We start from the raw sequence: 25,630 nt of genomic DNA on the forward strand, positions 1-25,630 counted from the left end.
TTTTTCATCTGCTGCAAAAATGACACAAAAAAGTCAGTGATTCCTTGCTCTATAGTAAAGCTTAAGTATTTCCATGCTATAAGTCTGCTTTCACAAAACACTCATGGCTTGATGAAATCAAAGCTTGGTGAAAAAAGTCCTGAGGAGAATGGAATATTGTTATCTTCACCTGTACTAAACAAAGTGTGCTCTCTGCCTAATCATATTCATCTATGTCCACTGCTAAGGCCGTAAGAAAACATCAAAGTTCTAATCCAACAATGTCAGCAGTAATGGGGGATTAGTTCATCAGTGTGACTTGCAGATGGCATTGCAGTCTGCATCCTTAGTGAAAACTCAGTAATGGTACACCACATAAACCAGCATATGATTATTTCCAGAAAACACTTTGTGCAGAGCTTTCTGAGATCATGATTCCTTATCCGTTTATTTAGTAATTTTCTGTAGACATAAATCTCTGGAAGTATTACCAAATTGCTTATCCTTAAAACCAACCAAGGCCATCAAAATGTACGTGTTATATTACGAAGGATCCAAGATCTATATCACCTTCTCACATTTCGTATTTAAATAAACAGATATATATTTCATAAGTAGTGATATCTACATCTTTCATTCACGATTTTATCTTAACAAATATACAGTTTGATTTTTATGATAGATTAAATTACAGAAAAGTAAACATAACAAAAGTAATGTTGCTATGGCAACATTCAAAAACAACTAAAAAGGTAGTCATAAACAAATAAAACAGTCATTACTATCAAACTAGAGGCAGATTCATACGTTGTGAGATTTGGTATACATCCTTTCATTCTGAATACTGACTGTTTTTGTTATATTTCTATACTGTAAATCTGGTGTGTCATTAATGAATAGAAAATAGTCAACAAAAGGCATACTGCATCTGGAACATTCTGTGACCCTGTGCAATTACAAGCCACCATCATAAATCTCATCAATCTCATCATCACCACCCTCATCATCATGATCATCAGCAGCAGCATCATCACCTAAACTTTGTAGATGATTGATCATTAACAAGGGGTGTTGTCAAATGGTCAGCACAGTTACCTCCCTTTGTTAAGTTTGCAGATAACCTGAACAAAATGTTACTTATATAAAGTGAACTTTTGTTTGAAAAGGAATGACCATCTTCATTCTCACTTTCAGTGATTAACTCTACAAACTTAATTGGAGTTGGAAATGAAACGCCATTTCCATGTTACGCTTTACTTTAGTGTTCACAAATTTACAAAACCGATAACTGTACACAAGACTCATTTCCTGCTGTTTACAGCTATATGCCCCATGTTCGCCAAAACATGCCGGTGACAAGCCTCTGAGTATTGCTGTTCCAACAGTGTTGTGAATGCTGCAAATGGAGAGATGCTATTTCCCTGTCCACTACTTCTCACTTGGCTTGTTCAGAGGACTCTGTTGATTCACCTTCTGACTTCTCCTCGGTCTTCTTCTCATCATCGTGGAAGAACAACAGCGGGAACATACCGATCAAACAACCTAAAGAAATACCAAATATCTTGCCCTGAAACAACGAAAGTTAGTCATCGAGTCATAACTGAAGGCTGGAAGACCTTAATTAACACATGGCCTACATACATCAAGGACTTAGTCCATTGGATGGAGCATCTGCCGGGGAGCGGAAGGCCAATCATTGTCCGAGTCACATCAAAACATGTTAAAATAAGGTACTTGTTATCCTGCCTGGCGCTCTGCATTAAGGCGATAAAATAAGGACTGCTCGGAGTGTGATGTTAAACCCCATTTCACCACACCTCCAAACCTAATTTCATTTTTGCACACATCACAAGTACAATATCTAAAAAAACATGTTAAAATAAGGTACTTGTTACCCTGCCTGGCGCTCTGCATTAAGGCGATAAAATAAGGACTGCTCGGAGTGTGATGTTAAACCCCATTTCACCACACCTCCAAACCTAATTTCATTTTTGCACACATCACAAGTACAATATCTCAAAAAACATTTTTGTCAAAACAAGCAATATATTCAAGTAAACCTGGTCTTGTTACACAATGCCTATACCTAAGCCATTTGTGAATGGAGCACTCAGTGGCTATATAATAAATCATTTGCAGTGACATTATCAGCATTTATACCTGTTGTGCAATATTATTCAAGGTAAATTTTTTGTAGTTTTTACGAATAAACCTGGCCCGGTAAAAATCAAACGTCAAAATAATTAAATTTCAATGATTGATTCTTAAAATCTTGTTTGATTGAAAAATTGCTTGTTTTGAATACTTTTTGTGTGTGTGTTTTGGTAACTTTTTTTAGGAAATTATTCAAATTAATTATTATTTCGGTTCTTTCAAGTGCAAACTGTACTTGGGAAATGTTGTCAGGCAATCCTTTTAATGACAAGGGAGATAACTTACAAAACTTGACGACCGTCGCGTGGACTTCATGTCGAGTTGTGGGGGTGTGAGAGCGGGTGCTCTAACACCCGCAGCTGCTGCTAGCCTCTCCACATACGAGGCAGATCTGGAAATAGATTTACACACTTGTGTGTTAAACCAAGTTGCAAGATTTTGGTTTGTTGTTTAACGCTGCACTCAGCAATATTCCAGCTATATGTCGGCGGTCTGTAAATAATCGAGTCTGGACCAGACAATCCAGTGATTTATATCATGAGCATCGATCCGTGCAATTGGGATCGATGACATGCATCAACCAAGTCAGCGAGACTGACCGCCCGATCCCGTTCGTTGCCTTTTACGACAAGCATAGTCACCTTTTACGGCAAGCATGGGTTGCTGAAGACCTATTCTACCCCGGAATCTTCCAAGAAACCACATGACTCTAGACAAGTGTGTCAACTCACACACAACTGTAAACAGCATGTACAGGTGCGAATGATACAATTAAATAATTTAACCACACTAAAATAGACTACCACACAAATCAGTCACAATAACCTTTCTGCATCTCTGATGTACCAGAGAAACACACAACCGTAATATATTGTACAGAGCTCCTGATACGCTAAAATAAATTGCTATTACCATTGATTTAGAGTTGCTGGCACACAAATCTGCTTGAAACAACCTGAACAGTCAAACAATGCAGTACGCAATTACCCAATGCTGCCTCCCAGCTTGCATACCTGTATTTTATTGGGGGAAAATTGTCCCAGAAAATGCTCAAGAAAAAGATATAAGCTTCAGAAAATAAGAAATAAATTGTTTGCCACCAAAAATAAATTGATGCAAGATGATTTTAGAAAAAAAGATATTTAGGATCATATTTCTTTTTATTTATCCAGTCTTATTACAAAATCCCAGTTAACATCGATAGTCACTCGCGTAGTGATGTTTTTAGGCATCGCGTATACATGAACTCCACAGCAGTGAATAGTACACAGAAGCACAACCTCTCAAGGTCTCAGACTTATTTCAAATATAAGTATAATTGCTGGTTCAATCATATACAAGAGAGAGAGGAAAATTACACTGAATACTCACAGAAAGCTATCAATACCCAAGGTGAAAGATGACATGTTAGGTAATAGTCATTGGCTGTAAACTTATCTGGAGCCTAGCTGTAACAAAACATCACTCACCCGAGTCCAACAACATCAGAGATCAAGTTGCCCAAGCCAGCAGCTGTAACAGAAGCAACAGTAAAATCCTTTGTAATTCATGCTGGTCCATTAGCCTGAGACTACTAAATTGTGCTGAGGGCAAGTAAAACTCCTCATATACGGGTAATCCTCATTGGCTAGTAGTATGGATAGAAAATGGAACGGCACTCAATACTGACATAAATATGGCCAATAGAGCTCCAGTGTGTTGAGAAACAGAAGATATAAGTTTTTTTAAATATTTTATTATTTTACTACACACACCAGCGTGTTAGTCTTTTAACACAGCATATACTGGGAGTGTTTGTTTGTTTGTTTGTTTATGCTTGATTTTACAAGTTGGTTAAATCTGTGGATGTTTTCACAACATTTATTTAATGTTGTTAGTAAGACAATTACTTATATATATAGCAAAATAATAGCTGATAGTGAATGAGTGAGTATGGTTTTACGCCGCTTTTAGCAATATTCCAGCAATATCACGGCGGGGGACACCAGAAATGGGTTTCAGGCATTGTACCCATGTCGGGAATCGAACCCAAGTCTTCGGCGTGACGAGCAAACGCTTTAACCACTAGGCTACCCGACCGCCACTAATAGCTGATAGCTCATGTAGGGGCTTTTGACCTAGTGTCAGTCAAGGGCATTTGTCCGTACAGGATAATGTCCAGGAGGCTTCTGTCCTACTATCAACATCACAGCATATCAGCTGGAAGTGCTAGGCCTGCCAAAAAGCCAAGTCTTGTCCCTCCCTCAGTATATCAGAAATGAAACAAGCCTGACTCAGTCACAAAAAGCACTATGACAAAGTATGTCCATATCGCAATCTACCTGAATCTATTGCACACTTGTTACTGGGATGTCAAGACCATGCCCCTGCCCTGGCTCGGTTAAAACAAGAATTGCGGTTAGACCCGCTATCTGTCATAGATCTCATAGAGCCAAGAGATGCAATAGCGAAGGCCAAACTAACTCTATTTCTGAGAGATGGACAGCTACTCGAATGTATATAAACAGAGCAGCCAAAGACAAAAGTGAAATTATATCAATATACGAAAATAGAAATCATATCAATATAATTTTTTAATTTGAAGTTTATCGGTTATCGGTTATCGGCTTATCGGTCTATGAACTCACACAAAGTGAAGGTCAATTCTTAAACAAAAACAGAAATTCTATGAATACTCGCAATAGATATGTGTACCCTACTCACACACATGAGTCCCAAAGAGAGACAGGCTGAAGGCGACCAATTAAATACTTAAAGCAACAACAACAACAACAACAGAATGAAAAAGGCCAACAACGGTCAGCCGAAGCTCCACATACCTGCCATTGTGGAGATTCCTAAAACGGCCCCCAGCGTGCTGTCAATGTACTCCCCCTGGAACACACACACACCATGTAGGAATCTGTGTCTGCATTCTCAGGAAATTATTAAACCTCCAAATACATGTTTGTCTGTAATAACTAATCTGTACTACAGCCATATGTCATGATACTCATCAATAACGGCCCTAACAATCCACCAACCCTAAGTCTTTCATATTTTCTTGCATGACAATTCGATACTGATTCCACATTTAGAGTCAGGTTCCAATCAAAAGTTGTATCCTGATGACCAGGGTGCCGTTGTACAAAACAACCTTAGCACTACGACTGTCATAAGTAAATGCTAAGGTTAGGAGTTACGATCACCTTAGTGCTGAGATTGCTTTGTACAACGAAATATATAATAAAAATATATTTGACCTTCCTACTCTATTTTTAAAAAATCATGTGAAACTACAATTTCTTTGTGGTGCCCAGCATGTATGATATGTATACACTTCTCAATACTATCTGATAACAATGGACAGCTAGGAATGAATAAGTGAAACCAATCTCAAGTCTTTTACCTCAAACAAGCATGAGTTACTGGACACCCAATCTCAAGTCTTGTACCTCAAACAAGCATGGGTTACTGGACAACCAATCTCAAGTCTTGTACCTCAAACAAGCATGGGTTACTGGACAACCAATCTCAAGTCTTGTACCTCAAACAAGCATGGGTTACTGGACAACCAATCTCAAGTCTTGTATCTCAAACAAGCATGGGTTACTGGACACTCAATCTCAATTCTTGTACCTCAAACAAGCATGGGTTACTGGACACCCAATCTCAAGTCTTGTACCTCAAACAAGCATGGGTTACTGGACACCCAATCTCAAGTCTTGTACCTCAAACAAGCATGGGTTACTGGACAACCAATCTCAAGTCTTGTACCTCAAACAAGCATGGGTTACTGGACAACCAATCTCAAGTCTTGTATCTCAAACAAGCATGGGTTACTGGACACTCAATCTCAATTCTTGTACCTCAAACAAGCATGGGTTACTGGACACCCAATCTCAAGTCTTGTACCTCAAACAAGCATGGGTTTCTGGGCACCCATTCTGCCACAAACCATTTGGAAAATACACACAAATTTCCAATTTTTCTCTCAATTCTCCAAATGTCTTCAAAGCTTCAGGGTAATTTGTTTTATCATATAATGGGTAGGTTTCTCGGCAGGATAAAGCCAACGGATAAAAACGATATCCCTTGGGGTCATGTGCGGATAGAGATGCAAATATCAAAGGTCAAGTAGGGACTACTTTCACTGTTTATATACAAACATGGCGTCGCCCTCGTCATTCGGCGATCGAGTCAGAATTAACAATCGGGAATCTGGATAAACTACAGGGATAATTGCTATCATTATCAAAAGAACAGTCTAACATACTGAAAATCAGTGTCTAACTGTGACATAGCTAAGGCATTTTATAAGTTTTGGCAACTTTGGAGATATAAATTTCGAAACAATTTTGCGAGGGCACGAGGCCTAGCCAAGCGGGATCAGTAGCCATATCTGTGCCTGTAGACCACTGCGGCTTGAAACCTTCTCCACAAATTAAAATAGTTGGATTTGGCCAAAATATGTTTGAATTGTTACCTTGTTTCGTTTTGTCGCTGTGACCGACTGTCAACAACGTCTGACCGTGGCCGTGACGTCTCATAGACTAGGGTTAGAGTAGCTTCCCTCAGTTACTCTAGCGGATAGACCGATGGATTGCCGCGAAAGGCAAATAAAAACAATTGTTTTTTTGCGTATATGTTGCTTCGCCATTGTATAAGAAACAGATGTCAGTTGGAACTATATTGGCTACTGTCACTGTCCGACTGACACATCACTTACCCTGTGACGTAATAAATATTAATGCGCGCATTCATGAAAAACTCGCAATGTTTCGGTAATGTTTGTGAGAGAGGAAAAGCGATTTTGAAGCACAGAATTAAAGAATGACATTATATGATAAAGAGGTTTTCAAGCTTGTGTGTTTGGAGATGGTAAATATCCTGTATTAGTAATAAACACTATGTATTTAGCTCGCCAAGGCTCGCAAAATACAAAGTTTATTCCTAATGCAGGATATTTACCATCCCCAAACACACTCGCGTGATAACCTCTATTTATCAGGGTCAATGCACTGGTTGGCATTATTCAAGAGACTTTCAGGAAAATGTGAGTGGGTTCATTGTAGATGTCAAAGTCAGATAAAATTCATCCGAGTGTCCATCCTGAGGAAACTAATGTCCCCTCCATCTCATCCCGTTGAATGCTTAGAGATCAACAAGCCATCAATATTCTGATTCAGATTACAACAGAGTTTGATTTTCACAATCTTAAGCTTCATGGCACTGGCAATTTCCATAAGTAACTGATCAGAACTTTAGACTAGCAATGGAAATGGAAAACTATTCAAAGAAATCCCAAAATGATTGTCGACACAATACCTTACCGAGTCATTCCAATTTACAACCACTTATTCTGCGATACATAAATCATCTTGACCTTTTCATCAAACAGAGGTGGGTGGTGTTTATAATCAGCAGTGTACACAAATAGATTTCTGGTTCTATATTTAAAAAAGAAATCTGTGCTAAAGAAAAAGAATGGCGTTTCAAGTTTTCTATTTTGGTCTTCCATGTTTTCAGATTCAGGAAACTAAAAAACAGGAATGTGTACAAAAAATAACATTTAAGTTCACATTTTTTTAAATAATGCCAAAGAGTGGCTATTTGATAGCCTGCAAGGGTGGAAGACTGCTGGATAAAAATATTTTGTCCTCAGGTTTTTCAAGTAAATTTCTTTATGAAAAATAATTTGGGAAAATTATGGGTAATAAAACCAATCCTCCTTTATTATTTTTTTATCAAGTCTTGAAACGCTGACTCCAAAAATAAATAGGATGAGTAATGAAAGTGTAATAACATGTAATTTCCATTTGAAAAAATTACAGATGGATTGGTGGTAATATCAGTCTTTGTTACCTAACCGCTTCTCACAATGTGATTGCAATGTGATAACATAAGATGTGTTTGTTTGATTGTTGTTTAACGCCACGCTCAACAATATTCCAGCTATATGACGGTGGTCTGTAAATAATCAAGTCTGGGCCAGACAATCCTGTGACTGAATCATGAGCATTGATCTGTTCAGTTGGTGGCATGAGGTGACACACATCAACCAAGTCAGCGAGTCTGACCACCCAATCCTGTTAGTCGCCTCTAATGACAAGCATGGGTTGCAGAAGACCAATTCTAACCCGGATCTTCACAGGAAGATAACATAACACAACTGGGCCACGTGTGATATTATATGAGAACATGGCAACCAGCAAAACACAAAGGATGCTGTTAAAACTTCTTTGAGGGACACTAAGCATGTCTTAAAGAATGTTACGTGGCATGCTAGAAGATATCAATGAAGGCAGAGTTGCATGCTTGACAACGGTACCAGCATCTCTACCGAAATGTCACACTGAACAAATGTCTCTGTCTCCATCAAGTACTATTCATAGTACTCAACCTATTTCCTTGTTTTGTTTTCTTGTTTTTTTGTTTGTTTTTTTGTTTGTTTGTTGTTTAATGGCACACTCAGCAATACTCCAGCTGTATGACGGCGGTCTGAAAATAATCGAGTCTGGGCCAGACAATCCAGTGATTAAAATCATGAGCACAAATCCACACAATTGAGATTGATGACATCATCCATCACTAAATCCTGTTAGTCGCCTCTTATGACATGTATAGTCGGCTTTTACGACAAGCTTGGGTTGCTGAAGCCTATTCCGTGTAGTGCTGAGGCTAATATCATCCTCATCACCCCATGGCAATATGATGGTTTGAATCTCATCCACATCTCAGATAATCTGGATCTAAAGAGGCTGACTTTGACAAGGTATCCCCCTGACGGAGGGGCCAAGGTGCTGATAGTAAAATAGCTGTGCTGTAATTGCCTGTAGACAATGTCAATAATTACAGAGGCATTTCCACAGCTGCACTGAATAATTGAATGGGTATTGATTTGAACTGTGCGGACTTACACAGACGATCATGATGAAGTTGTCAAAGAAGCCGAACCCGATGAATGGCAGAGCATTATGGAAAGCCACTGAAACAGAAAGAAAAGTAATAGGTTTCAGCTCCCACATGGTATTCTTCCTTCCTCCTTGCTAAATGTCTTATTGAAAATAGGGAGCAAGTATCAAGGGTGCTTTGAACAGTAGTTCTACTCTTCATCATCATCTGTTTGTTGTGAATGGATAATTATATGAATAACATATTTTGAATACAAAATACTAATGTATTAGCGAGATCTTTAGAAAGGCATTGAACCCGCTGACCAATTCAATTTTCAATATTTATTAAAAATAAATAATATTGTTTAAAACAAGAACATTTTCTGTTTGCATCAATTGACAATTTCTCAACATATTTCACAGATCATCAAAATAAATATACTACTTCTTCATAGGCCAAAATAAATTAATTATTAGATTTACATGATTTACATGTCATGATAAGAATCTGACTTGAATGTGTGTGGGGGGTGGGGGTGGGGTGGGGGTTTGGAGGGGGGGAGGATGGGACATGAAGAAAATGGATACTGTCCCCAAAACATGCTACAAATCCTGGGTCATGCAATCCTGTGACACGTGGTGTTTGGTACTGAAGACAGGGATGACAATCTAATAATTAATGTATCATGGCCTTGTCTTAAGCAGCATCTACAACTACAACTATAGCATCGGTAGCAACAGCTGCAACAGCACATTTGGCTGTCCTCTCACATTCTTCTCTGGAAATAGATTTCCCAATTCTCATCCTGCTATGTTTTTAGTAGACGTGCTTGGTTTAAGGTTACAACAAATATCAGATCATACAATCAATAATTCAGGATTGTCTCCCAGCCTGGGGTACTTGACAGTCATCAATGAGATTAACAGCTACCAGTGGTGACAATACAAACCTATTAACATGATTAGTCAGCACAATGTTTTGTTGCATCACCAAAAAAATATAACACTCGGATTTATCCAGTATCATAAATATTAGCGGGAGGTGTCATTCTGAAAAGTGTTCAGATATTAAATTATTTAAATTATTTTCTATGTGCGGTTTCTGTTTTGAAGCACTGGACACATTTTGCAAAGACATCAAAGGTCATGTGTTTTTTCAGGCATAATGGCATGACTCCTTGGCAACCTGAAGTACAGACACATGTAACATCCTATTCTATTGATTTTTCGATAAAAATACAAATATTTCCAGATATTTCAAAAAAATATATTCTTCAATTTAAACATTTTCATATATCACTTGAATAACAGCATCAGATGAGATGATCAGGTGTTGTAAGATAAGCTGATTGGGTCACTTTAGTGAATGAGTGAGTGGTTTAAGTTTGAGTTTTGAACATCATTTTAGGTATATACTACGGCATGTCGGACTGATGTCGGAGGAAAACCCAAAGACATGCAGTTCTTAGACATTTACGACTTATTGTGAAAACCAATTAGCTTGGTAGGGTGCTGATATAATATATATAATAATATAAACATAAACAGGGCAAACTAGGATTTGAACTAGGGCTGGGACGGGTAACTCGGGTACTTGGGTCAGGTGGGTACTGAGTAGGACCCGGGTACTCACAGGACTACCCGGACCCAAGGTTAGTCATGTGATCTATTGTTTAATGACAAAAATTATCTAGAACTCTATGGTTTCACTGTAAGTGGCAAATGTTCACATTTCTTTCTGACTATGCACGCATTTCTTCTGACTTTATATGTTTGCATAAAGATAAAACTTCAGTCAACTTCAGTGTATGCATGACCAGATCAGATTATACCTATATCTAAATACATTTTGACAGGAGTACAGTCAAACGTTTCCCAATCGAACATTTTGTACCTATCTCTTGAGACCTACAACAGGTACCTGGGTAGGGTGGGATAATAGGGGTGGGTGGGGGGTGGGGTGTACCCGGGAAGTAAATTTTGCCCTAATTTGAACCCACAATCACAGGTTTCTGACATGCCCAAGGGATGCAACTCTACATGACGAAACATAACATTACCATGATTACATAGAATCAGAAAATGTCTACCCATACAGACAGCTACAACACAAATCCTAACATTAAAAAGGAATTGTGGTCAATGGGTCTTCAAAATACAACTTAGGACGTCTGCTGGTATGGCTGTGAGATTGGTTCCCACACTGATCTATTCCAATCATCCAGAAACCTTAGTTATAGATTGCTGCCAGCCATTGACGTCCATTACGACCACTTTAATCAGAGGAAGAGACAAGAAGAATTTCTTCCTCATGTCCAACAAACACTAACGGCAATGTCATTAGGAACATCAATACATTGACGACGAAGCTATAAGTTACAGGCGATGGGTCGTCAGAGAAAGGTCTGTGAATTCCATTATTCTGGATAAAAATTGTAATCTGGATAAAACTTTCCAGGTAATTGTCTTTCCCAAGTCTCCAAACACAAGATGATTTCAGCAGGAAAGTCAATACATTGTTGATCCCGCCACCTATAGCAGATTTACAGGAAGTCTCCAAACACAAGATGATATCAGCAGGAAAGTCAACACATTGTTGATCCCGCCACCTATAGCAGATTTACAGGAAGTCTCCAAACACAAGATGATTTCAGCAGGAAAGTCAATACATTGTTGATCCCGCCACCTATAGCAGATTTACAGGAAGTGACTAGACACACCCTGTCAGCCCTGTCGCAAACTGGGAATCAATTCACTGTGTGTTGTACATGTATCTATGACAATGGGACTTAGTCTTAGATAGTCTGCTGCATCGCTGCATAATAGTGATAGGCTTAAAATATGTTGCAAAGCACTACTGATTCTTTTTGCTGGTTTTCAAACCCTACCACCAAAAATATCAGGAATGTGGAAAACAAAATTTCACTAAGATGTATATCGTAAAATATATATATATATATTTCTCAACCCTATATTCTTACCATAAAGAAGTGAAGAGTTTCATATCATTTTTATTTCAACCTCCGACCACTCAAAAGATTCGAAAAAAATAATTCTAAGCTAAATAATGAAAAAAGGTCTCCAGGCAGTGCCATAATACAAATATACTACTCCTCGTTTGATAGGGATTTTTTCATTTTTCAATGATACACTAAACTGCTTCTCATACTATATTTTATGTATTTTAAATAGTGAGTGAGTGAATGAGTGAGTTGGGTTTAACACCGCTTTTAACAGTATTCCAGTTATATCGCGGTGTGTCAGCTTAATGTGGGAGGAAAGCCCGAAGTGATGCAGGTCTCGTATTTTAAATAGAATGACATATCTGATTGCCGTGAGGCGACAATGCTTAAGAGGCACTCTGACAAGGCAGTGATCTTTAACATAGGTCGTACTGGGTCTGCCTGTTTCTAAACCCCCTCCTTATTTAGACCATGGGTTTAAAAATGGAAAAATAAATGCTTTTAAGCCCATGGGTTTAAATTAAATTGAAAAAGTGATTGATCTCTCTGTTTTTCAACAAGTGTAGCAGTATGTTCCTATGTGGCCAGTTTGCACTAATATTGCACCTTAGGTGCTGTCAGTAGTCTCCACCATTACAAGACACACTGGACCCCTAACGTAGGTGAATTTCAGGATACTCATTTAAAACGCAAATGCCAGACATCGATAACTGTGGTATTGGTTCTGTTGTTACTTTTTGGGGTGGTGTTTGTGTTCTTGACTCAAAATTTTCAAGTTGAGAAAGAAGATCACGTCTTACGTTGAAGTGTTGCTTTCTCATTCCATTTGTAAGTATTGTTAAACTTCAATCTCCATATCATGTTTTTTCTTTTTCCTTTTTAAGCCGTGTTTATTGTATGCGCCCCTCATGGCTTATTATCCCTGTATGTTTTGTTGTACAATAGACAACGACCATGAGTGATTTATTTCTTATATGAGATGTCAACATTTTGTACAGCCCCTTTAAGGATGTAAATAAATTGTACAAGCTTTATAAAAATACTTTCTCGTATTTAAATTATGATGACCCCCTGAATACAATCCTAACTCGGCAATGTCAAACAAGTCCATTTTAGGAACAGTGGGTGTTAATTTTGGTATTTCCTGTATATTCTCACAATTTTCATGTCGACTGTCTGTAGCTTTTCTCTCAATACCCAGTGTCATATCTCGCCCACTTTTGGATGCGATCGTTCGGCTATTGCGTTTATCTGCGTTGCTGAGTTACATGTATGGAGAATAACTCACTGGACACTTCCCTCTAAAAAATAATGTCATCAACATGATCAAGTTGCGAGTGCATCTTTGAATCTCAAGAAATGACGTCATTATAGATCAATGTATTGTGAAATAAACCACACTTCACTCTTCATTCTGCTTTGCAATTTATCGTGCAGCTATCTCACATATCATAATAGTATGGCGGGACTCTTGGTCTCATCTGACAGCTCAGGTTTTCCAAAGGGCATTAAATTGGGTTCAGATCAGGGTTTGTCAATAGTTTTGGACTTTGAATCAGGTGGTGCTTAACTAATACATCATGTGTATATTAAATTATTTCCCGACTGGTTTAGCAGCATGGCTGGTTAATAGTTCATCAAGCATTTACAGTAAATTCTGATTTTTTCCAGCGCTTGGTTATTAACAATCTGAACAAGGTGAAGTAAGTTGTAAATATATTAAGCCTGAATGACAGCTAGTTCATCCGTGGGACATAATCGATAACCTCAGGACACCATGCAGCAGCTGGTAGCAGCTGGTGGCAGCTGGCGGTGACACACACTTACAGAGGCGCAGCTGCGTGGACGTTGGTGGCACAGGAGGGTCAAGGCCTGCAGAAGAAAAACATCAAATGACAAAACAGTGAAACATAAAACTGAACCATATGATACATGTACACTGGATAATGATACTAACCCAGGCATCACCACACCACATTTGATATTCACATTACTACATCATCAAATATCAGCCCATGTTAACACGAAACATAAAAGTCAAAGCTTGTACACTTGAAGCGTTAAACAGAAACTTGAGCAGTGAGGAAAGGATTTGACACAGCTGCTGAGAAAAGCTCTAATCCATGATAATTATATCCACATTATTATTCTTATTTTTCCCTACCATGGCTATTTCATGACACTAAATCTGCAAACCAACATAAAAATATATATACATCACACACACACAAGCAAGCACACACACATAATATGACATATGTTTACACTGAATAATGACTCACTTCTTTTGAAAATATACCATATTTCCAGGACTGAAAAGACATATCTGCTCTGACATAGTCTAAGATTATCAGATGAGTTTCCAAAACCGTTGAGGCTAATGTTTGTCATCCATTTTTGATGACATCACAAATTGATAACAAAACATCACCTGGACAACCGTATGTTTCAATGAAGCTTTCCGTAGGGTTGACATTATAAATATTTTTCTTTATTTTTCTTCTTAAAATGGCAATGATAATTAATAATATATCGAAAAAAACAGCTGGAAACTCAGAATTATGCATTATTTCGCCAGGATCAAGACATTGTTCATTCACTTGGAACAGAAAATTCTCTTAGCTTGTTGGTTAATCTCTAATTAATTTCTTAACCAAGTTAATAACTTTTTTAGCGGCCATTATATTTCAAATTCATCCACCAAAAGCAGAGTCCAACCCATCCTCAATTATTCAAATCTCCATTCTATCATAAAATATACAGTGGTCCAATTCCCACCATAGCTTTGGTTCAGAAGTGACGTCATCATCTCCGTCTCTTTTATCACTTAACTCAAAATTTCTCCCACTCATGAACTCTAAAACCAATCTGATTTTCTGAATGCAAATTCGACTTAGGTGTACATTCAAAATTGAAACCCTTTCCTAAGCCTTGATATATATAATTGAAACAAACAAACAAAATGCTAAGTTAGAAAATATAGTTTCCGGAGTGCAAGGACAGTGAAGTCCTCATGGACAATTTGAGCATTGTCAATACCTCCCATACAATATGTTCATCTATCACTTGTTTGTTTGTTTGTTGTTTAATACTGCACTCAGCAATATTCCAGCAACATAATGGCAGCCTCTAAAATCAGTTCTGGACCAGACATTCCAGTGTTTGACATAATGAGCTCCGATCTACACAATTGAGATACGATGACATGCATCAACCAAGTCAGCAAGGCTGACCTGATCCCGTTAGTTGCCTCTTACGACAAGCATAGTCACCTCTTACAGCAAGCATAGTCACCTCTTACAGCAAGCATGGGTTGCTGAAGGTCTATTCTTACCCGGATCTTTATGGGTATAGCACGGCTACGGAACATGGGGCATAGAAATATTAAAGTATTGCCGATGATGTTTCAGTTGTATTCTGGTGATATCGCTGCTTGTCTCAATCATGAATAAACATGTAATTTGATTGGATGGTTCTTGTAACCACTGTGTCCTTTAAACCTGACTTGATACAAAGGTATGTCAGCAAAGGGGCGCAAGGTATGATCATTATAGAATGGAGATCTTACACACTGGATAATCGAGGAAGTGTCCGATCTGAAAGTCTGTGTGAATAGCTATGGGCAGGAATCAGAATTGATCTGCATGCATCAATAGTGTTAGCTGCAGTAACGATATCTCTCTGCTGCTCCCCATAAACGATTTTGATATTGACTTGTCACTGTGTAATCGTTTATCATGTTCCCAGGGAGCAACAGAGGAATATGGTTACCGTAGCTACAATTGAGGGGTTTCATTGGATGAGGGGAGTTGAGGATGGGGTTGTCATGGCAATCAGGTTATAGGAGGAAGTATAGCATATTTTGCTTCTTGGATAGAATATCAGAGTGAAAAAATAGATTAAGTATGTTCAGAATAAAAACATACCATACTTAATTAATAATCATAAGAATGAAAACAACATGTTGGATAAACTGCAGAAAATACCAGCAAAATTAGAACTAAAAATGTCCGAATTCATATCAATAACGTCATATGTTATGGCTCTGTAGACTGGACTTCAATTTCACTCTTAACAGGTCCAATAAGGATTAGAGTGAGTGAATATGGTTTTACGCAGCTTTTAGCAATATTCCAGCAATATCACGGCGAGGGACACGAGAAATGGGCTTCACACATTGTACCCATGTCGGGAATCGAACCCGGGTCTTCGGTGTGACGAGCGAACGCTTTAACTACTAGGCTACCCGACCGCCCCCCCACCAATAAGGATTAGAGACTTCCGTGAATTCACTGTTAACAGTATTTAAACATCTTGATGCCCGACTGCATGAGTTTTGTGATTTTATCAAGGGGCAGTCCTACTAACAACAAGTAATTCAAGAATTTATTAATTCATGTTATGTTAGGTTTTTGCGTTCACATGCAGGTATTTCTTTTCGCGATGTCAACTGTCTACGTATCTACCAACCAATAACAATCAATCATTCCTTAGTTAAATACTGAAAGGCCAAAGGAAAACAAAAAAGCCACATCATAAATAAGGTACATGATGCTAATTCTACTCGAGCATGTCAAGCCTCCACATTGCATGATGCAGATTGTTACCATTAGATTTCACACCACCTGAAAGCACAATAATCGATATTGAATAACATTCTCACAACATCAAAGACATAAGAATCCAGATTTTCATGATAAAAATGAAATGAAACATGGAATTAATTTCCAACCAGGACAGTCAAGATCTTGAAACTGAGAACTAGTGACATAAAATAGACATGGTCAATGAAGAGCAAATGAGGTTAACATGTACAGTCCTCCTTAGTTGTGCCACCATTTGTCCAGTGGAAAATATGGCATTATCCAGGGTTGCATAATAAGCAGGGTGGTGTTATAACCAGGGTGGCATTATAACAAGGGTGGTGTTATAAACAGGGTGGAACTATAACCAGGATGTCATTATAACCAGGGTGGCATTATAACCAGAGTGGCATAATAACCAGGGTGGCATAATAACCAGGGTGGCATTATAACCAGGGTGGCATTATAACCAGGGTGGTATAATAACCAGGGTGGCATTATAACCAGGGTGGCATAATAACCAGGGTGGCATTATAACCAGGGTTGCATTATAACCAAGGTGGCATTATAACCAGGGTGGCATTATAACCAGAGTGGCATAATAACCAGGGTGGCATAATAACCAGGGTGGCATTATAACCAGAGCGGCATAATAACCAGAGTGGCATTATAGCCAGGGTGGCATAATAACCAGGTGGCATTATTACCAGAATGGCATTTTAACCAAGGTGGCATTATAACCAGGGTGGCATAATAACCAGAGTGGCATTATAACCAGAGTGGCATTATAACCAGGGTGGCATTATAACCAGAGTGGCATTATAACCAAGACTTTTTTGTACGTCATAACATTGTCTCAGTCGCTTGAATGAGAAGCCAATTGTCTAATCCCTTATAACAATGGGGGCTCTAGGTCAGCACCAACCATCTAGGATTGGTTAATCAGAAACTACGCTTTAAGAAATAGAGCCCAAACAGCAAGTCAGATTGCTGTTCACTTGTGCCAGCCAGGCCATCAGAGTTCAATTACTAAGCAGATGATTAGAAATCAGCTGCATGCAGCTAATGTACATGCTCGGCAGCCACGTGATGTACCACGCCATGCTGGTCCACATTTTGTCTTTCAAGATGATAACACTCGTGCCCACCTACACATAGTGTAAATGACAACTTCCAGCAGAAAAACATCACTAAAATGCATGCAATGGTCAGTTGTGACCTTTCCCCCACAGAGCTGATCTTATTGATCAAGTCTTGATCAAGTGATTGTTCACACCTGTGCAATACACTAGTCCTCCTTCTTTCTTATCCATCCATTGGCATCAATCGATACCACTTTCAATTTCTGTAATCTGTTATTTTTGAAAATTTGAGTCTAAAGAGTCTGATTTGGGAAGTGTCTCTCGCTCTCTCCTGTAATGGCACTTTCACAAGCTAATGGAGATAACCTGATGTTTATACAGTCCTGTCATTCCTTCTCTCAGAAGTTAGACATGAGAACAACCAAGGATCATAAAGAATAATTGTGTAGCAGCATTAACATAAAATTTCAGAGTCCTGTGATGACATTCGAACCATGGACCTTCTGATCCGAGGTAAGAACCCTTGTTTGGATGTCATCTACTGGAGAATGCCACACCCTGCTACATACTCCTCAATCAGGAGCCACCTAGAAGGGTACTGAGACTTATTTCACTAAAATGTATTATGAACGTGTCTGCTCCAAGCTGGGCGCTAAATAGCGGCCATAAAAGTTCTGAGTCTTGTGATGGGAATCGAACCATGGACCTTCTCATCTGAGGTCAGACGCTTTGACCAAAGAGGTTAATCCTGTCAGCAAGCTGACTAGGTACAGATGTCATCTGTGGGATGACTCCGTGCCCGGCTACATTCACATAATGTTTATGCAATAAATGGCCACATGTCAATCAGTGTTGGAAATCAAGGAATCCTGGCGCATTCCTGCTAAGCTATAAGAGCTTTATCTAGGAACCCCTTTTACAATGTGGTAAGGTTCAGCACCCCTTGACCTTACTGCGTAATGTGCAACACCGCACTCATCAGGAAGGCATGGTCACGGAAAACCAGTGTTCAAAATTAGCAGGATCCTGGGTTTTTGAAGTTTGTCACCATAGTAACTGCATCAAGGGAAAACTCAATCTTTAACATACGGATTAGGACAAGAACCCCTTGACTTTCGAAGACTGGATGCAAGGACTGGGACAGGTAAGTCGGGTACTCAGGTCGGGTGGGCACTGAGTAGGACCCGAGAACCCACAGGACTTCCTGGACCCGTGGTTGGACATGTGATTATATTGTTTAATGGCAAAAATTATCTAGAACTCTATGGTTTCACTATAAGTGACAAATGTTCACATTTCTTTTTGACTATGCACACATTCCTTCTGACTTTATATGTTTCAATAAAGATAAAACTTAATTCATCTTCAGTTAACTTCAGTGAATGCATGACCAAATTGTTTTAAACGTGTATCTAAATTCATTTTGCCAGGGCTATGGTCAAACAAGTCCCCCAATCGGACACTTTCTACCCATCCCTTGAGACCTACAGTTCCCAGGGTAGGGTAGGGTTATAGAGAGTTGGGTACCCGGGTAGTTAATTAGGACTTGCCCCAGCCCTAGTGGACAGCGACACACTGCAGCTGGAAGATTATTGTGTTGCTTCCTTTCACTCTTGCCCTCCAGCTCTGCAATTAGCGACTTCCCAATGTGGTTCAATAATCAATATTCAAAGACAACAGTGTAAATCTAATTCCTATCCCAAGTTGCTAAATATAGATGTAAGATCACAGCAACTAGATTTCTTGCCGACGTGACAGCATGTGTTGGTGTTCCCTGGTGTCAGTACATGAAAGTTTCTCTTTAACATCGTCTTTTCTGGGGAGCAATCTACTCTCACCATCACATAATCACTGAGCTGTTTTCAGTCAAGATTAAAAACATGTCTGTTCCAGAAATACCACTGTGTAAATGTCTAGAGTTTCGGTGTAGGAAGTACCATGATCAATAGCTTGGTGATTGGCTTTTAGGTGTATTATGAAAGCCTTGAAAGGGACGGTGATGATGATGATGATGAAGAGGAGGAGGAGGAGGATGATGATGATGATACTTTCTTTGTAAAGTACAGATTCTAGTTCTTTTAGATGATGATGGTGATCATCATCATTATCATTATTTCATCAACATCATCACGATTATAATAATTGTTATTATTTCATCATCATCATCATCATCATCATCATTATTGTTATTGTTATTATTTCATCATCATCATCATCATCATCATCATCATTATTGTTATTGTTATTATTTCATCATCATCATCATCATCATTATTGTTATTGTTATTATTTCATCATCATCATCATCATCATTATTGTTATTGTTATTATTTCATCATCATCATCATCATCATTATTGTTATTGTTATTATTTCATCATCATCATCATCATCATCATCATCATCATTATTGTTATTGTTATTATTTCATCATCATCATCATCATCATCATCATTATTGTTATTGTTATTATTTCATCATCATCATCATCATCATCATCATCATTATTGTTATTGTTATTATTTCATCATCATCATCATCATCATCATTATTGTTATTGTTATTATTTCATCATCATCATCATCATCATTATTGTTATTGTTATTATTTCATCATCATCATCATCATCATCATCATCATCATTATTGTTATTGTTATTATTTCATCATCATCATCATCATCATCATCATCATCATCATCATCATCATTATTGTTATTGTTATTATTTCATCATCATCATCATCATCATTATTGTTATTGTTATTATTTCATCATCATCATCATCATCATCATTATTGTTATTATTTCATCATCATCATCATCATCATTATTGTTATTGTTATTATTTCATCATCATCATCATCATCATCATCATTATTGTTATTGTTATTATTTCATCATCATCATCATCATCATCATTATTGTTATTGTTATTATTTCATCATCATCATTATTGTTATTGTCATCATCATCATTATAATAATCATCATCATTTTAATAATAATAATAATAATAATAATAATAATAATAATAATAATAATAATAATAATTTCTTCCCTGAATAACAGAAATCAATCAATTTAAGTAATTTTTCAACCATTCCAACAAACAGTTGACCTTCTGATAATAACTACACAGCAACATTTCCAACCCCGTAAGCAGCTATGGGTGCAACCAGTTTCTTGTCTGGTTCATAAGCTTTTCATCTGAAGATACACTTGGTGCATGTCAGCCTTATTTGTAAAAAGCCTTGAACAGATCCATTCTCATTCCCTAGCTATATGTTTTTTTTATTGATTACCTCCAGTAAGCAATATATTTAATTTAATGAATTGCGGGATCAGTTCAAGCAATCACTGTTCACTGCAGTAGTAAACATAGTTATTACATTCAGTAGAATTGTGCCCCTGCAGATTAAGTGCACACCAATCAACTCCACTGAGATAGAAATGAAGCATGCACAACAGGCAGAACAAGATCCTATGTCGCTGCCCATGGGTATTGAGTTTAAAGCTAAATAAGTGAGCTATCATTGTCATGAACATGGTGTGGCATATGTCTTCAGGGCATTTTTACTCTGATTACCCAAATGAAATATCCAGGGGCTGACACATCGGGTGGGTAATTTCATTACTGCTGGAATTGCTTGGGTAATGCAGTGTTGACAATTGGCAGGAATCTCCACATCGATCACTGCTTTAGGCTTGTTAAAACAGATTTCTCATTTCTCATGATCCATCTGACCCTAAACTTAATCACACCCTTCTATGTTTGTTATTTTTAAGCAATTAAGGAACAACTTTACAACAACAAAAAATGTTTTTGCACAAAATTCCAACACAATGCCATTCATAGTTGGATTCCCAAGGTAACTGTGACCTCGGACCTGTCTCTCTTCGTACTTCAAGTTGCAGAGAATGTGGCCAAAAGGGATGACATAGTACTTGAAAATAAAGTTTGTTATCATAGCTTGGTAACCTACTAAAGAAATAAAAGAAAAAAAAAGAAACACTCCCTCCGACAGTCAGTTGTAATACCCCCTTGACCAGGGCCCTGTTTCACAAAGCAATCGTAGCACAAAGACGATCGTAAATCCTATACTTTAACATGGACTTACAACAGTCGTAGCCAGCGATCACTTTGTGGATCAGGCCCCAGGCCATATCATACTCAGTACAGACAGCGGTGTAGCGGATAACCCGTTTGCTCTTCACACTGAAGGTCTGGGTTTAGTTCCCAACATACATACAATGTGTGAAGCAGCCTGGTACCATACCCAGTCATCAACATCCATCACCAAGTTTCTACTGGTCATTCCTTAAAGAGAATTTGATCAAATAGTCCCATTGGTCGTTATTTAGTTCCAATCAGATCACATTATAGCTGTTTCAAATGTTCAATTTATGCCACACCATGCAACTACACTTCATACAGTAGTACTATTGATTACACCCCTGACATTTATCATGGTCAATAATTAAAAAATATATGTATTTTAATTTCACTGTATACAAAGACTTATTATCAATTTAACAACAAATAATAGTTTTAGAAGCAAGGCAAAGTTGTGTTCAAACAATTATCAATTAAATGTGATATTCATTAAAGCCCTGTTACACTATCAAAAACTTGGTCAAAGAAAACTTTACTTTGTTGCATCTGTCACATTATCTTGCCAGGGTGGATGCTACTGACGAAGAATTGTTTGCTATTGTCATATGTAGTTTGTGTATTGCCATGTTGAGAACACGGTGTCGGGGTAGGCAAAGGCATATTTGGTCCTGAGAATGGCTGCTCGTTGTTGAAACAAGTCAATTAATTCTTCCAACATCTCGTCAGTCCAAAATAGTTGACTCATTTTGACTTCACTTGATGCACTTCCGGTTGAAAAGGGGTAAATGTTCTTTGGAGTCTGATTGGCTAAATTAAATCAACGTTATCAAACTTTGAGCAAAGTTTGACGAGAAATAGGATCGGTTTCTATTGCATCAAAGTTCCGTCAAAAACTTGGTCAAAGGTTTTTACGGCATGTTACACTGTCAAAAACTTGGTCAAAATGGACTTAAACGGGTAATTCACCGAAGTTGAAGTTGAATCAAAAGAAAAAGATAAGGCTGAACTAAACAAGACAATGTCAGTAATAGGTATTCATCATGATTAATGCAAAAGGGAATAAAACAATCAAAAACATTCCCACAAAGCCACACACTCAAACTCCATAATGAAAGCAAGGCATGGTTCTAATGCTTCAGCAAAACACAATTAATCATAAACACAGACTTTTACCACTGACAGTAGTACTCCTACCACTAACAATATACATCACACCTGTGCATCAGTCTCGTTAGCATTCTTACATAACCTTCTCATCATCTGTGATAACGGTAACCTCCCAAAACCCCTACATCCCATTTCCCCTACAGCTTAAGACAACAAAGTTCACGGTCCATGGCACTGCTAATCCCTAGTCTGTTACCTATTTCATACAATGGAACAACCCAAGAAACTCGAATAGATTGAGATAAATATTTAATTACGATTACGATATTATTCAAAATTCATAATACATTATAATAAAAGGTTCATTTTTCAAAATTCATAATACATTATAACAAAATGTTCATTTTTCATCTCAACTGTAAATCGTCTCATCTCAGTTTCTCAATGTAATAATTGTTTCTTCCTATTGTTTTTTGTAATTTCTAAAAATTGTCTTCTCATCATACAGGCATCTTTCATTACACTTACATAAATTTTATTTTTTTTAACTTTCCTTTAAGTCCCCTAATCCCCTAAAGCTCTATCCCTTTCATTTCTACTACCTCTACTCCAGACCTTAATCTCTCCTTTAGGTGAGTTCATAATGCCAGACAGGTAAATGCCGCGTGTTTTTTTAACTAATTGTAGGGAAACTGGGTTGTAGGGGAAATGGGATGTAGGGGTTTTGGGAGATAACCGTGATAACAAGGAGCTGTAGTGCTACTGTACTCACTCAGCCTCGAAGTCAGCACCTCAGTGCTAATAAGCATGATTAGGACCACCCTTCTAATCTAAGGAGTGCTCTGTCCAATCTGCAAAATGGCCACATGTCCTAAGTTCAAGTCTCGTCAAAGTATGCTCTGTCTTGTAATAGTCCAGATAATAGCACAACAATCTACTGAAAATGATGCTAAGAGTCAGTGTTCAGGCTAATAGTCTCAAAGGTTTTTCGTCACACACCGTCAGTCTGGCCTTCTGACATCCTAAATAATCCATTGAAGTGATATGATGATGGCTAGATGTTTAATGTTTCAAACTTACTTAATAAATCTGATGAAATCTGAAGAAACTAGAAAGTACACATGCATACATTTAAATGGGCTGATCACATGTAGGTGTGAAGCCATGCATTCAAATTAATACTAAAAACCACAAGGAACATGAAAAAGTGTTAGACTTTTTTATTAACCCCTTGATCTAATTGCGAGTTTATCTGATTAAATATGGATTATTTCTTATACAAAGTTCCGCATAAATGAAAAAACATATCCTTAACCTCAGATATCCAAGTTTATGTACTTGATAAGTTAACAAAAATAATTTCTTATCCAAAGTACTTGATTAGCATGATAAGCAGCAAACTTCAATCTTGAGTGTTGATGCTAACATGTGTTTACCTGATCTTAACATAGTTCAAGTAAATCTGTAGGAACACATGTACTTATATTCTTGAACACATCTAAATGTTGTAAATTCCCTTTGACTTATTACAATTTTGGTGTCAGTTCAATTATGCCAGCTACAATAGTAGTAGGGCTGGTACAAGACTACCAGGACCTGTGGTTAGAAATGGTTAGTCCTGTCATATATAGTCTAATGACAATAACAATAACCTTCTGCGATTACACTAAAAGTCACTAATGTTCGCATTTCTTTCAGACCATGCACTCTGACTTGTATAGGTTTGAGCAAAGATAACGCTTCTGTCAACTTCAGTATTCATCAAATATTTTGTACCCAACTCTTGAGACCTACATTGGGTACCTGGCTAAATAATTTTGTTAATTTTGTATTCCAATTGATAAAATGGGATACTTTTAAACTGCAATGCAAACATACATGATACATTTTTATGGGAGCTGCCACAGAAAGTGTTTGCCACTATTTTCATTTAAGGGTCCAAGGGCTAACGATGGAGTTACACAACTAACATAAGAATCGTAAATAAGTATTGTGTATTATGTATACATAATACGTTAATATGTATCATGTATACATAATATTTTCATAAAAATATTTAAAAAATAAATATTGTTTTTAAAGGATGCTATAGATCATGATAGATTGAGTAGCAAACAGATTCTGAAAGAGCAGTTTTTAACCAATTCTTTGAGAATACAAGAGACATATAAAGTTTACGATCACCACAATTGAAAAGGTACCATTCGTTCATTTTTTATACAACTATCATACATATTTTTTTCAATACATATATTTTCTAAAGACCTGAAGGGTATTTGGCAGAAAAAACAATTGTCAGTGTCACCTTCATTTGCAGTGTTGAATTGTAACACGAGGAAATATAAATATACTTTACCTAGAGTTTTGACTCTTTCTTCTTCGAACTGTGTTATCTCACTGAGAAGAATGTTTCTTTGATCTTGATTTAAAGAATAAATTAGATCCCGTGCCGTCTGGTGGTCATAGAACCTTGGAGTATAACCGCTGTGAGCCAACATCGGAAGAGAAACGGTCACTTTGGGCACTGTTAGCATTTGTATCCGTGCGAATTTCCGAAAAGTTGTTCGCCGTGAAGCAAGAGCAACACACCTCAAACACATGTTTGCTGTCAACGAAGACATCCCGAGAAAAAGATTCCTCTGTGCGTTAGGCGAATCGATTAGCAGTGTCTGCTGTTCTAATCTCCTGCGAAAGCACTACACACACACTACAGTGCTCTCCCTTGCGGATTTCCGGGTTCGAGGGAGAAATCGTTTGTTGTATCAGATGGAGTTT

The 25,630-nt window shown here is 37.7% G+C and overlaps 1 protein-coding gene across 1 annotated transcript; it reads right to left on the bottom strand.

The window, feature by feature from the left end:
• Positions 1–985: 985 nt before the first annotated feature.
• Positions 986–25,612, bottom strand: LOC124115380 (transmembrane protein 65-like). Its single transcript, XM_046476330.2, has 7 exons — positions 25,212–25,612; positions 13,799–13,843; positions 9,033–9,100; positions 4,953–5,007; positions 3,603–3,645; positions 2,419–2,524; positions 986–1,546 (listed from the first exon to the last, which is right to left on the bottom strand). The coding sequence occupies exons 1-7, from the start codon at positions 25,474–25,476 to the stop codon at positions 1,415–1,417; spliced, it is 714 nt and encodes a 237-aa protein (XP_046332286.2). The 5' UTR covers positions 25,477–25,612; the 3' UTR covers positions 986–1,414.
• Between the last annotated feature and the right edge of the window lie 18 nt (positions 25,613–25,630).

The sequence above is a fragment of the Haliotis rufescens genome, unplaced genomic scaffold (genome assembly GCF_023055435.1).
Source record: "Haliotis rufescens isolate VD_foot unplaced genomic scaffold, xgHalRufe1.0.p SCAF_2, whole genome shotgun sequence".
In the NCBI taxonomy this organism is placed as follows: domain Eukaryota; kingdom Metazoa; phylum Mollusca; class Gastropoda; order Lepetellida; family Haliotidae; genus Haliotis; species Haliotis rufescens.